This window comes from Cryptotermes secundus, unplaced genomic scaffold, assembly GCF_002891405.2.
Source record: "Cryptotermes secundus unplaced genomic scaffold, Csec_1.0 scaffold699, whole genome shotgun sequence".
NCBI classification, from domain to species: Eukaryota; Metazoa; Arthropoda; class Insecta; order Blattodea; family Kalotermitidae; genus Cryptotermes; species Cryptotermes secundus.
In genome coordinates, this window is record NW_019738883.1 from 740,819 (window position 1) to 754,906 (window position 14,088).

Below are 14,088 nucleotides of genomic sequence, written 5' to 3' on the forward strand. Positions count from 1 at the left end.
GCAAAACAAACATGGCCCTGTTTAGTAGAATGAAAGCTAAGAAGCAAACGCATATAAATCGTGTAGGCATGATGAAATCAGCCTCTCCTCTCATAACACTCAGTGGCCTAGACCCCGCGTCACTGGCATGGTGTGGAATGTAACCAGAACAGGGGAGACCAAAACTGCATAATTCTGGCATGCTGCTATCAATTTTTATGGAATTTTTAATTTTTGCCGATAGCTTCGCGATGGAAAACCACAGACAGGGGATTTAATTTTCATTTTTAAAACGTGATCTTTTACATATATGTAGAAAATTCTCTTGTCTTTCAGATTCTTTTTAGTTCATATTTCTATGTTGCATAGAACGGAAAATATGTATTTTTTTCTCAAGGTTTGCAAAGATCCTCAATAAAGGCGATTTAAATCCCGGCCATACAGGGGCTACCGGCAATTTAAAAGCCCGTCCGATAAAGGTTAAATACTTAATGACCAACAAAACAGATATGCACAAGCACAGCCCTGGCTGTTACGCATATTGCTTTACCACTGTGAAAATACATTCTACTATAATGTGTTAAACTTCAAACTCTTGGAAATGTCTTTTTATTTCCTAGCACTCATCTGTGGTAGAAGCTTGTCTGAGATATAACCAATACTAGCAATAAAAGTAGCTCCCAATTTGAAGACATTTATTTTCAGGTGCACAGAAGTTTGTGTCTTGTATTATTTATAAATTTTAATGCAGAATTAATAAGGAGCCAGGATAGTGCAGTTGGTATAGTGACTGGCTTCAGGGTGGGTGGCAGAGGGGTTAAGTGTCACGAGTCCTGGCAAAGGCAAAATTTTCTCTTTTCCAAAACATCCAAACAAATTCTGGGGCCCACCAAGCCTCCTAACCAATGAGTACCGAGCGCTCTTACTCCAAGGGGGGTAAGTGGCTAGGGAATGAAGCTGACCGCTCATCTCCGACTAGTGCCAAGTTCAAGAATACGTTGATCTACTCCACTCCTGCACATGCCTTCATGGTATAGTATTTCATTAGTTAAGCAAAGGGAAAATTTTGGACATCACATTCAGCTCCAGGACAACAGTACCCTCTGCACAAAATTGAGATGCATAGAGGCAATGACACTGAGCTCTATTCCAAAAACATGAACAGGGAGGATAACTTCCGTCTAAGCCATGGAAATCTCTCACATCCTCCCTGCAGAAGGGTAGGAGGCCTCCTTCACAGGTTTTTGTAACATGCTATTCCAGGTTTGGCCAGTGCATATGGCTCTATCCAGGGCATGGACTTTGCCTTTCAGGAAATCCATATTCCTGGTCTTCCTTGGCTGCTTCAGCAACAGCTTATTCCTTAACCCTCCTTGGTCTTTTCTGTTGCCTCTTGTTTCTGCTATACCCAACCATCCAATTCCCTTGTGCACAACTTCACTTCTAATGTCACTCAGCAACCAGGTGGCCCTTTCCAGGTTCCAACCAAGGTACAGTTTCTTCTACTTCCATTGGCTCTCTGTCACCTACAGACAATGGTCAATCCCCTATTGGATCTCGCATAGTCCCTTACAGGAAGAATTTTCCATATGCTGTTCACTGAGCATAGTGCCTGCTTCTGTTAGTTTTTTTCTTTGCTTACTCTCTGACCCTGAATATGGAGGCAATATGTTCCACCAAAACAGACATGAACTACAAGACATCACAACTTAAAAGACCATACACTTAATTGATACCAAATGATTATCCAGCCCACAACTAACCATTCTACTGACTGATCTATGACAGCTCACTATCCAGTATTTAAATATATACCTATACATAGTTAGTTATAAAAATGTCATTAGATAATTCTTAAGTGAATAAGGATTACACTGGCTCTACTCTTGTCCTTTCTCCTTTGACACTACAGAACACTACAATTAACAGCGAGTCATTATTAAATTAAAAAATTCAACACATTATAGTACCAAGTACACGGACTCTTTATTTCAACATGAGTATAACATACAAACCTCCATGTGAGTCCCGAACAGTGTCCATCTTCATAAAGAGACCAGCCTGCTGTGCACAAGTTACATGAAATGCAGCATAGCAGTTTGTTTTATGACACTGAATGCAGGCTCCTACACCCCTCTGCTTACAGATGTAGCATGTCAGCTTCCATCGTGCTGGAGGTATTGTTTCTATGCTGTCTATTGGTTCCAGAAACACCTGTAAAATATACACGTCACTTCCAAAACTAAAACAGTACCAAATTCAAGAGAGGAAAGTAGAGATATTATCAGTATCAATTCATAGCATTCTGTTCTGAAAGAACTGCTGTGGATAACACTTTCTGCACTTTCTCCTGAAATTTCTGTTTATTCATGTTAATCCAGTGGGTTAATATTATAGGAGACAAAGGGGCAAGTATACTAACTTCATTGAAAAACCAGAGGTTTCTTCATTTTTCTAGCACTTTCCCTTTCATTTTACATAATCATAGAAATCCAATGTAACAGACTGAATTCTTTATAAAACGCTGAAGTTCAAAATACCTGTCCTATTAACCAATAATTTAAAAACATTTACATAATATTTTACAAATATAATGCGTGCGGCCCTAAAGTACTGTGCATCTATTACCACCGGATCACAACTGGCCTCAGTACAACAAAGATAATAATTTATCTGTTTTCTTGAGTTTGCAGTTGTCACAAAATGCTAAAAATCAGCTTCAAAGAAATAAATCAAATGATGAATACAACAAATTACACTTGCTCCTGTGTCCATACCAGCTCTAGTAACTGGGTGGATACAGAGCCCAGTGTCTGAAACATTACCAAGAATAAAAGTTAGGACAATGTATAATACCCACAAAATTTATCACTGTGTTCTGCATGCTGCATGTGCTCTGTTGAGTTCCAGCACTGATGCATGATGGCTCCTTGTAAAGAAATTGTTAACCATGGTGAAACAAGAAAAAAAATAAGAATTTATTATATTTCAGCAATACAACATACCAAGAAAACACAAAGACAGTCATAGAACTGAAAAATATAAATACATAAGTTGCTTCAGGTTCAAGAGCAAAAAAGTGAAGACAAGGGGAAAATTTCAGTCACTTTGGGTGAAGCAAATTTGTGATTAAAATATGATACTAACAGTGAACTATCAAGATGCAGTGTGTGTACATCAGTACCTCATCCAAAATGTTAAGACACATTTTCATAGTTCCACTTAAGACAGTATTACTTTCAGATTTCATGTAAAGTCAGCTATATGCACAAAATATGCTAAATGTTTCATGTGCAGCTGAATCTATGAAGAAACAACATTTGATATGTGGGTAAAGGAAAGAAGATAGAGTGATATGATAGAACTGTTAAAATATGCAAACAAATTAAGCATGAATGCTCTTGGGCAGCACAAAAGTAATTAACCACTGTCAAGATCTGATGAATTACATTGCCATAATAACATACGAAGTTGAAATTGAAGAAAAGGGTTCTCAACACTATAGCCTTTTAATTGATAGATGTACTGATAAGTCTACAATAAGGTAAATGGCACTGTTTGTAAAATATTTATGATTAATAAGTTTCAGAGTCATTACAGAGCACTGCTGCATTAAAGGACACAAGTAAGGAAGGATACCAGAAACATAAAAAACTGTCAAAAGTTCACTTACCGTATTTGCAAATCTCACTTCAGGAATCCAAAGTGCACATACAACATGTGCCCAGTGCCCACGGTCTGTTTGTTTGAAAGCTCCGCCATTGTTTGGGCAAAGGACACAATCTACAGCACGTGAGGGAGACTGCAAACAGCGACGACAGAGCCACTGGCCTTCTGGAATGTATGGTACACCATAACAATCCTGTAAAAATATATATAAAACTAGATACTATAATGAATGACTATGCACATGGGCTGGTCTAGACCTACCCCTTTATGCATTCACACTGAATTTGGTTTTCAAAGGCAGCATGGGAAGATTACATCAACAAAAGCACATAAGAAACCATCTGCCACTGGATGAACATCAAGGCATGTGTCACTCTGTCTCCACATATTTTCCATTGATCACATTTTAACTGAAATCCCTGACCCAAGTATGATGATCCCTCCTTGTTGGTCTTAACACGTTCTTGCTATAAATCTCCATTAACTTTGCAGTTACACGTAAGAAAACATACTTCTGGATGCCTGTCTCTTCCTATAAAATTCTTCAATCAAGATTTCTGTTGCATTACACCCACATTTAACTACGTGATTAGAAACTATATTTTTTGTTGAATAAAGCTGACAGTTTTATCAGACAACATATCAGACTATACCTGGTGAACAGCCAAATTGCACATGTCACAGAAGAGAATTACATTAGAGTTCTGGCATTCTCCATCCATACATATACAACAAACAGCATCATCATCAATAACAGTTGGTGCTGCTCCATCTCCTCCTTTGCCACAACTCTGAAATAATGAAAATGGTGTGAAATACACTGAATCCTCCATTTAAAGTTTCTTTGGGAGCAAGAGATTTGAGCACTAAACCCAAGAAAATCTTGTATGGAGGAAATGGAACATTCAGATTACTGACTTTGGGATCATGAAAATGAACATTAGGAGAAGGAGAACCTTCAATTTAGGAACATTAAATATGGATCCCAGTGTAATTAACACTATCGCTAGCCCTACCCTTCTGAGTAAGATTCATGGTGTTCGGTTGAATCAACAACACAAACCACATATTCGAACACCTAGTGCCAGAGGGAACGCCGGCACCCCTAATACCATTCATGGTTGAATATCGTCTGGATATTTGTCGTGACACCAAGACAGCCCACACTAAAATTTACTAACAAAGTTATATATTCAGAAAAATATTTTGATAATTTCCCTTCATAATGGTGTAATCCATTAACATGTATTATAAATCCTTTCTGAAATATAATTATTTTATTTTGGATACCTTTCATCCTAACACCTTGTATTACCTGAAAGTATGACTCCTTCTCAAGTCGATCCATAAGTAATTCAAACGTATCCACAGGAACATCTGACAGACCAGAAGCAGCACGTTGCTCATTGATAATGTTCAGCCAAGCACAGTCTTCCTCATCCATGTCGTATTCCACTTCTCCGTCAAGTTCCTCAGCAGACCTCTCAATGAATCTGCATTTAAAAAATTAAATGTCTTTGTGGCTAATGTCTCCACCTACATTCTAATCAAACTTCCCGGTGCCTGCTTGTCTCAACAATGATGAACAGCCCATTTCTGGGGTAGGAGAGTCTCATAAATTAAAAGTAGGTCAAACCAACTCTTGTGAATTCCCTGATATAAATCTCTATGAATGCTGTTCTCACTGCTTGCATGATGCACACTATGTTAGGCCATGAAAACATCTGAGGCACAGATTAAAATCCCACCCAGTGCATGAAAATTGTGTGCAGTTTTCAACACCATCCATCACTGTACCCATACTACAGTTCCCCACAGTACCACACTGAAGACTACCACCTTTCCACTGACAGATAGTATAGCTGTGTTGAGTTTACCCAAGAATTGGAAAATCAAAAATGTAAGTATACATTATGCTTTTTAACTTAATGCCCTTGTTGCACTGACTTTTTGGGCAAAACAACTCACTTAGTGGCTCGGCAGGCATTTAAAAACCCATTGTCCTGGCTGTGGAAGTATTTTCAAATGTGCCAACCAGAAAGGGCTAATACTGCCAGGCCACATACCCTTGATAATGAAAGTCAATCTCAGTTTGAAGACCAATAACAGAACAACACATACCTAATATATGCATTGGGCCGCGGTGGTGCATCACTAATATTATAAGAATCTAGGACAGTGTAGCTTGGCTCTGGAAGACGAACTTTCTCATCACTGGCAAGTATACTCTGATGGAGATCTGCAGATGACTGGTTCCCAATATGCTGCATGTAACAATTGAAATTTTATCATTTCATATATCAACAATACATGTTAAAACTCAGTTAAGAAAGTCACCCTGAAAACCAAATTATTTTAAAATAAATGGTACAGAAAATCAGATATTTATGGAAACCCAACAGATTTAGTCACATACTATATAATTCTATAGAACTTTAGGATATATCAATTTTTTTGGCTTGACACCTAAAAATTGCTCGACACAAAAGCAAACTTGTCCCTGTGCTTCACCAAGCATCACACTATGAATATGTAGGAGGCAGCAGAGGTATACCTCTAGAGATTTTAACCTCAGCACTGGATGGAGGCATGTGGTCAGCTTCAGACCCCAGCCACTTTATTCCCTGGGAATGATCCCGTGGAACCTATTGCATAGAAGACTAGTTTGGCCCCAGAGCCAATCTGGAAGTAAAGAACAAACAAATCTCCGCCCCTTATGGCAATAAACACTTGACTCATCCAACAAATAACTTAGTCACTACAATGAATGGGCTCCCAAAAGTTGCTCCAACAGTAACAAACTTTATAATAATGATAACTCTTTCTCATCATTTAAAATGAGAACAACTATGTATATATTAAAAATGTAGAAGCAATAATAAATAATCAGGGAAGAACAAAAGAGAAAATACAGATCATTAGAATAGGGTAATTACACAATATGTTAAGTAGAAGTTTCCAAGCTAAAAATGAAATTATTATACAAATTAAGGTGTAAGTTTATCAGTCAACACACAGTTGCAGATCACAAAGATTAACAGTGACAGGGGGGGGAATCAAGAATACTTTAGATGCACCAAACCTCTGTAACAGTTCATGTGTGCAGGCCAACTGTCATTGCATTTCTTCTATACCAGGCATGTCCAACTTCAAACAGGTTGTGATCAACTTTTTAGTGTCAAAACTGCCAGTGATCTACCATCCCCTCCTATCATCATACCTTGCTTTAAGCAAAAATATTGGTAAAAATTACACGACACATGATGTTTGTTCTAAAAGCAACATACGAGGGGCGTTCAAGTTCTAAGGTCTCCGATTTTTTTTCTCAGGACTGGGAGCAGATAGACACACACGGTTTAGTTTAATACGTGTGTACTCTTTGTGAATGCGTGACAGAGATGGCAGCACTGTATGGCATACAGAACTCTAGTGGTGGCGACGAGAGTGAGGAGTGTTTTTGATACTTAAAATGGCGGCGTTTTCGTTACAAGAACAGTGAGTAATCATTCGTTTTCTCCACTTGCGTGGTGTGACACCCATTGAAATTCATCACCAGTTGAGTGAGACATGTGGTGATGGTGTCATGAATGTGAAAAATGTACGTTTGTGGGCGCGACAGTTCAAAGAAGGACGAACGTCATGTGACAACAAACCAAAACAATCTCGGCCTCGCACCAGCCGGTCTGACAACATGGTCGAGCGAGTTGAGAAAGTTGTTTTGGAGGATCGCCGATTGAGTGTGGAAAACATCACCTCCAAAGTTGGCATTTCTGTGGGATCTGTGCACATAATCCTGCATGAAGACCTGTGAATGCGGAAAGTGTCCTCCAGGTGGGTGCCACGAATTCTGGCAGACGACCACAAGGCTGCGCGCATGGCAATTTGCCAGGCGATGTTGACACATGATGAAAGCATGAATGGGACTTTATTTTCATCAATTGTGACAATGGATGAGACATGGATGCCATTTTTCAATCCTGAAACGAAGCGCCAGTCAGCTCAATGGAAGCACACAGACTCACCACCACCAAAAAAATTTCGGGTAAGCGCCAGTGCTGAAAGAATGATGGTGGCCATGTTTTGGGACAGCGATGGCGTAATCCTTACTCATTGCGTTCCAAAGGGTACTACGGTGACAGGTGCATCCTACCAAGATGTTCTGAAGAACAAGCTCCTTCCAGCCCTGGGAGAAAAACGGCCGGAAAAGGCTGCACATGTGCTCTTTCACCAGGACAATGCACCAGCGCATCGGGCATATGCGACGCAGCAGTTTCTTCATGAAAACAACCTTGAAGTGGTTCCTCATGCTCCCAACTCACCTGACCTGGCTTCTAGCCATTTTTGGCTTTTCCCAACGATGAAAGACACTCTCCATGGTTGCACATTCACCAGTCGTGCCGCTATTGCATCAGTGATTTTCCAGTGGTCAAAACAGACTCCTACAGAAACGTCTGCAGCGGCCATGGAATCATGACGTCGACGTTGTGAAAAATGTGTATGGCAGCAGGGAGATTACATTGAAAAGTGACAGAAGTTTCAAATTTTTTGTATGATTATTGTGTGAGGAAAAAAATCAGAGAACTTAGAACTTGAACACACAACGTACATTGAAAGTACAGACTACTTTAACATGCATTTTCCCTTCAAAATCTGAGTATAATCATATTATATTATTTTTATATATATATATTATTATATTATTTCCTTGTAGGCCCATGAGATCAACCAAAAATCGTACCATGATCGACCGGTCGATCGCGATCAATGCATTGGACATGCCTGTTCTATACTAACACTGTTATTCCTGAGTTAAAATCCAGCCGCCAGTCCTGCACTACTGAAGAATTAAAAAATCCTCTATTCCTGGACAATGAAATTAGACCAGTTATTAAAATAACACCAACTTATAGCTCAGATAATTCAAGAAGATGTAAATGATAGAAAACTTGAGAAATCCTAATACTGCATGATAGTCATGACAAGAAAGTCACTGACAAACCTGGGATGAGAAAACTCAAAATATACTCACAGGTAAAGAAACACAGTGACACGGGTCCAAAATCAAAGCCAAATATTGGAATACATGGATAGCACTATACTAACAGATAGGCTATGACCTGAAGTAAGCATTAACTGTTTAATACCAAAAAGCAATTATTTAACTGCTCCAGTGCCCAAAAAGTTCTTTTAGAAGGTAATACTGAGAGATACTGATTATTTGAGCTCTCTGTATAATGAATCATTTCTGCTAGATGTTAATAGCTTGCTGAAGTAACTCTCGCTGCTTCTCTTCCCCTGGTATACTTCTTTCATAAGGTCTATGATAAGTCGTGATTGTTAGTACTTCAATTTGCATCTATTCACTTTAATCAAAGGTTTTATCAGAACTGCCAGGTAGGTGTTTCACTTATCATTTAAGAACAGTTCATGGTTCCAACAAGGCAGTATAGAAAGTTCAAACAGAAAGTCTAAAAAAGTTTAGAAGCTGTGGAATTATGTGCAAAGTTCAAGTATTCAAGCATCCTAGCATTTTGCACCTGTAACTACATATTTCTACTGTGTAGGTGTATACAATTCAAAATTGAAATATAAATATAAATTATGTACAGAACAGAAAATAACCCAGCTTCATCAAACAAACATAATTTCAAAGATGAAAAAGAGTATTCTAGAGTGTGCACTGATGCGGTAATATGAATGTTTATAACACAAACTTTAACGTATAACTTGTCTTCTGACATGAAACTCCCATAAGGTTCAGATGATGTTACAAAAACTTCATATCATACATAACTCACTAGAATATTACTAGAGGACTGAAAGAGAAAAGTACTACTACTGAGTTCAACCTGACTTATTCTGATGTTGGCTAGTACATTATTAATTCATTCATGCAATATTCAACAATAAAGTATGAACTGCAAAGTTATGTGGTGTGAAGAATGGCTCTATACTTCAAAAATTAAAAGCACTTACACTATCATTACTGCTACCATATGTAGCTTCAAATTCCTCTTTAGATATGAGTGGTAAAGGATCAAAAATGCTGACTCTGGTCACTCGTCCATCTACTTCAAATTCTACCATTTTCTGAGCTTCTGCATATGTCAAGCCCTCTCGTGTTGGCAACGTCAGCAAATCTGCTGTTGATGTAGGTGTTCGTGAATGATGTGAACCACGTCCCTTCTTCCGGCCTACAATTATACATCAAATTACCACTGGGGAAATGTTCATTCTAATTTATTTACAAATTAGGAATTGAAAAGAATATAATGAACTCAAATATTCTCTAAATAAATTGAAAAACACACACAAAAAAATGATTACTTGAGGGTCCACTGACACAACGCAACATATAACATCAATTATACAGATTGTCCCAGGAGTTTGGTGCCATATTTCAGGAGCGTACTGAGGGTTCCTATAGAATAACTGTGAAATAGGAACCCATGTCTGCAAACGTAAAATAGCAGGGCTAGGGCGGCATTTAAAATCATTTCGTTTAAACTTGGTGCCTCAACGTTGACCTGCATTGCATCGAGGAACAGCCATCCACCAGCACTCATGCCATTGCTTAGATTGTGGGGACATCAAAATCAAGTGCTTGGAGGATCCAGCACAACCAACAACTTTACATGTATCATCCAACGCGAGTATAGTTAGTGCCTCGTAACTTTAGCCGCGCAGAATGGTAAACGCTGTTGCGGAGCACGCGAAGCTGTACGCTTGCTGTGGTGAGATTCAGAGCTACTCCCCGAGCGGAAAACATTAGCTATTACTTCCCTGGCCTCACTATGAATTGTTCCGTGTGATTGTTTGTGTGCTATGATAGTACACGAACACCACGTAATACAATCACTATGACTGGTACCAACTAACAAGCAATACAATGTACTATACACCTGACCACACTCCAAGACGCTACATTCCAAACTGGTAGTACCCATGCTGACGTAAGCTGATAAGACTGCTACCCCAGCTCCGCCAGAGATGGTATGACCCCTCTACCATGGCTAGAGTTCCAAGGAAATAACAGTACATGATGCAGGTCCAGCTGACTTCGTACCAAGAGTTCAATTTTGCCAGTGGATACTGAACCAGGGTTTACATCAGCCCAACTTCCTGAATCACATGTTATTCACACACAAAGCGCAGTTTACAAGAGATGGCTGATTCAACTGTTGAAACAGCCACGTTTAGGCTGACAAAAACCCTGTTACTGTAGTTGGTTACCACCAGGCACAATTTTCTGTCAATGTCTGGGCGGGCATCATTGGTGATCACTTGATTGGGCCTTTCTTCCTACCACCGTGACTCAATGGGAACTCTTACAAGGTGTTCCTGCAACGTATCCTTCCAACTTTGCTAGAAGACGTGCCACTGATTGTGTGGAGGCAAATGTGAATACAGCATGATGGAGCGCCGGCACACTTCAGCACTGTATCACGAGACTACCTGGATGCTGCTTTTCATAGTCATTGGTGGCCACCCCAATCCCCAGACTTGACACCTATGGACTATTTCGTCTGGGGCCATGTGAAAAGCCTGATCTACGACACGCCTGTGGATAATGAATTCGAGCTGTTGGCCAGAATACTTGTTGCATGTGACGTGATCTGTGAGACACCTAGAATATTTGAAAGGGTGCGCCAAAGTTTCTTTCACTGATGTAACGCATGCATTGAAAATGGAGGGGGCCAGTTCCAACAGGTGGGTCTTAAAGAGTTTGGAGGGAGTAATATGCCTGTGCATGTTCTTCGACATTAGGGCGCCAAGTTGAAATGAAATGATATTAAATGCCATCCTAGCATTGCTATTTTACATTTGCGGACACGGGTTCCTATTTCAAAGTTGTTCTATAGGGAACCCTCAGTACGCTCATGAAGTATGGCACCAAACACCTGGGACACTCTGTATATAATTCATAATTTATTTACATCCATAAACTGGTACACAAGTACAATTGAACAAGTAAGTTTAAGCCATCTGAAACACTACAAGTCAACAACTCTTAAAAATGTACAAAATGATACACAAGACTACGATCAACACAATCATCTTAGGATCATGGTCCCCCTGCTGAAGGTAGCAACCGAGGATGGTATCCCCCAACAATCCAATATAAAGCAATGCATACACTTATACCACATATATAAATCCACACCACATCAGAACCAACCCAAGCCACCAAACTACCGTCCATCATTGTTATTAAGAAAAACTCCTGAGGAGAATAAATACAATTTTGTAACAAATAATTTTTTAATTTATTTCTAAAAACTTTAAAAATTTTCTATTCTTTTTGATTCAGGGGGCAACCTGTTATGTATTTTAATTCCCATGTTAATTACACTTACTTTGCAATGAACAGTGCTGCATGTTTGTACATGCATATCCTGTTTTCCTTTAACGTTATACTTGTGAATGTCAGAATAATGAGCTGTGTAGATCTTGTTCTTTTTTAAAAAGCATAAGATCTCTCTCTCCCTCTCTCTCTCACACACACACACACACACACACACACACATATATATATAAAGACGTTACTGTTAAAATCTTAAATTCACCAAACAGACTTCTACAGGACACACTATTTTTCACTCGTTTAGTGAGCCTTAAGACTTTTTTTTGTAATTTAACGACTGAATTACTGTTATTTACTCCCCCCCCCAAAAAAATAATACCAGATTTCAGTATAGACTCAATTTTTTTTTTATTTCTAGTGGAGTGGGACTAAGTCCCTTGTACTGCGGCCACTTCTGGCTTATTGTACCAGCCCCAGATGATAGATGAAGGTGATTGTGGAGCAATTGGTGGAATGAAGATTGGCAGGGGAAACCAAAGTACTTGGAGAAAACCTGCCCCAGCGCCACTTTGTCCACCACAAATCCTACTTGACCAGACCTGAGATCGAATAGACTCAAATTTAAAAAAATAAACGCTTCTTAGTACTTACTGAGTCTCGTATGGATTTAATCAAATAAAGAGCTTTATTTAATTTATGGTAGAGTTATTGTACATGAGTGGCCAAACTTATGTTATCTGTGATATAAATACCCGATAATTTTAAATTTAATGAGTAAGTCAATTCTTTATTTTTTTAGATACAGAATGGGGCCATGAGTTAAACAAGATCCACTTCCCTGAAATAGCATTGCTTTAGTCTTTTCAATATTTATTATAAAATTATTTGTTTGGAACCAGCTTTCTAATTGTTCCATGACTTTTACTGATTTTTCTTTTAACACTGGAAGGTTTTTCTCTACGAGTAATATATTTGTGTCATCTGCGAATAACACCACCTTACCTTCTTGAACTGCTTGGGGTAAATTGTTTATAAACAACAATGACAGAAGGGGTCCCAAAAGAGATCCCTGAGGTACACCATATTTTATTTCTTTATATGATGAAGCAAACAGCTTTATATTTTCAGTCTTTTCATCTAAATGCTGTATTTCTACAAATTGCATTCTACCAGTAATATGAATTCATCCACAAGTGTATTTTCCCTCTAAGTCCATACAGCTCCAATATGGCAAGCAGTAATTTATGATTACATCAAAGGATTTAGTTAAATCTAAAAATATGTCCATAACTAACAGTTTATTACTTAATGCTTTCTGGATATCCTCTATGAAGGTTTATGTCGCTGTATCGGAAGATTTCTTCTTTCTGAAGCCATTCTGAACCTCATATATGTTTGTCTAGAGTCAGTACTCTCTTATGTATTAATATTTCAAGAATTTTTTAAAAAACTGGCAAAATTGAAACTGGTCTATAATTGGAGATTTCCTGTTTCCCACCTTTTTATTTATTGATTTACTACATCTTTCGATCATAAAGGCCATCTCAAGTTATTCTGCATAATCATTATCAACTTTTTACTAATCTGTACACTGGCCAATATTTATATTATCAAATTTTTTTGTGCTAGCCTGGGTTTGAGTATATGATAATAATGGGGTATAAGGTTTTTTTTCAGATGTAAATATAAATTGCAAAAGAAAATGTAATAAAATTAAGGTAATACAAATTGTGAATCGAGAGGCTACCAATGATTATAATTGTCGCATCTGAATTTTGGAGGCTTTGGCTGCACTGCATGATATATATAAAACACATTAGTAAATAGACTTTCTTTGTATTGCAACAGCAATATTGTAAAACTTAAAACCAAAGGTAACATCCACATATTTATTTACTTAACACATTGCGGACCGGACGAGCCATATGGCCCTCTACGGTCACGTTATGTTGCAAAACGCTATATATCGCTGTGTGGCTTCGTTGAATCGTAACTACTGTGTAGATGACCTCGGGAATGATTGCTGCCTTATCTAGTAACTCGACCAGAGTCATTTCCTGTCACAACCTAAACAAAATTGGCTTTGTTCTAATCCAAGCTTGCACGTATGAACGCAGCTACCAGTTCAACATTGC

The 14,088-nt window shown here is 38.5% G+C and overlaps 1 protein-coding gene across 3 annotated transcripts in view; it reads right to left on the minus strand.

Moving 5' to 3' along the window:
* LOC111871254 (bromodomain-containing protein 1) overlaps nucleotides 1-14,088 on the minus strand; it is a 52,263-nt gene that overhangs the window by 35,681 nt on the left and 2,494 nt on the right. For all 3 annotated transcript variants that reach the window (XM_023864228.2, XM_023864227.2, XM_023864226.2), the window contains exons 2-7: nucleotides 9,625-9,842; nucleotides 5,770-5,912; nucleotides 4,964-5,141; nucleotides 4,302-4,439; nucleotides 3,653-3,841; nucleotides 1,995-2,193 (exon numbers count right to left, since the gene is read on the minus strand). In XM_023864228.2, the coding sequence (XP_023719996.1) occupies nucleotides 1,995-2,193; nucleotides 3,653-3,841; nucleotides 4,302-4,439; nucleotides 4,964-5,141; nucleotides 5,770-5,912; nucleotides 9,625-9,735 (958 nt within the window). In that variant the 5' untranslated portion in view covers nucleotides 9,736-9,842. The remainder of the gene's footprint in view (nucleotides 1-1,994; nucleotides 2,194-3,652; nucleotides 3,842-4,301; nucleotides 4,440-4,963; nucleotides 5,142-5,769; nucleotides 5,913-9,624; nucleotides 9,843-14,088) is intronic.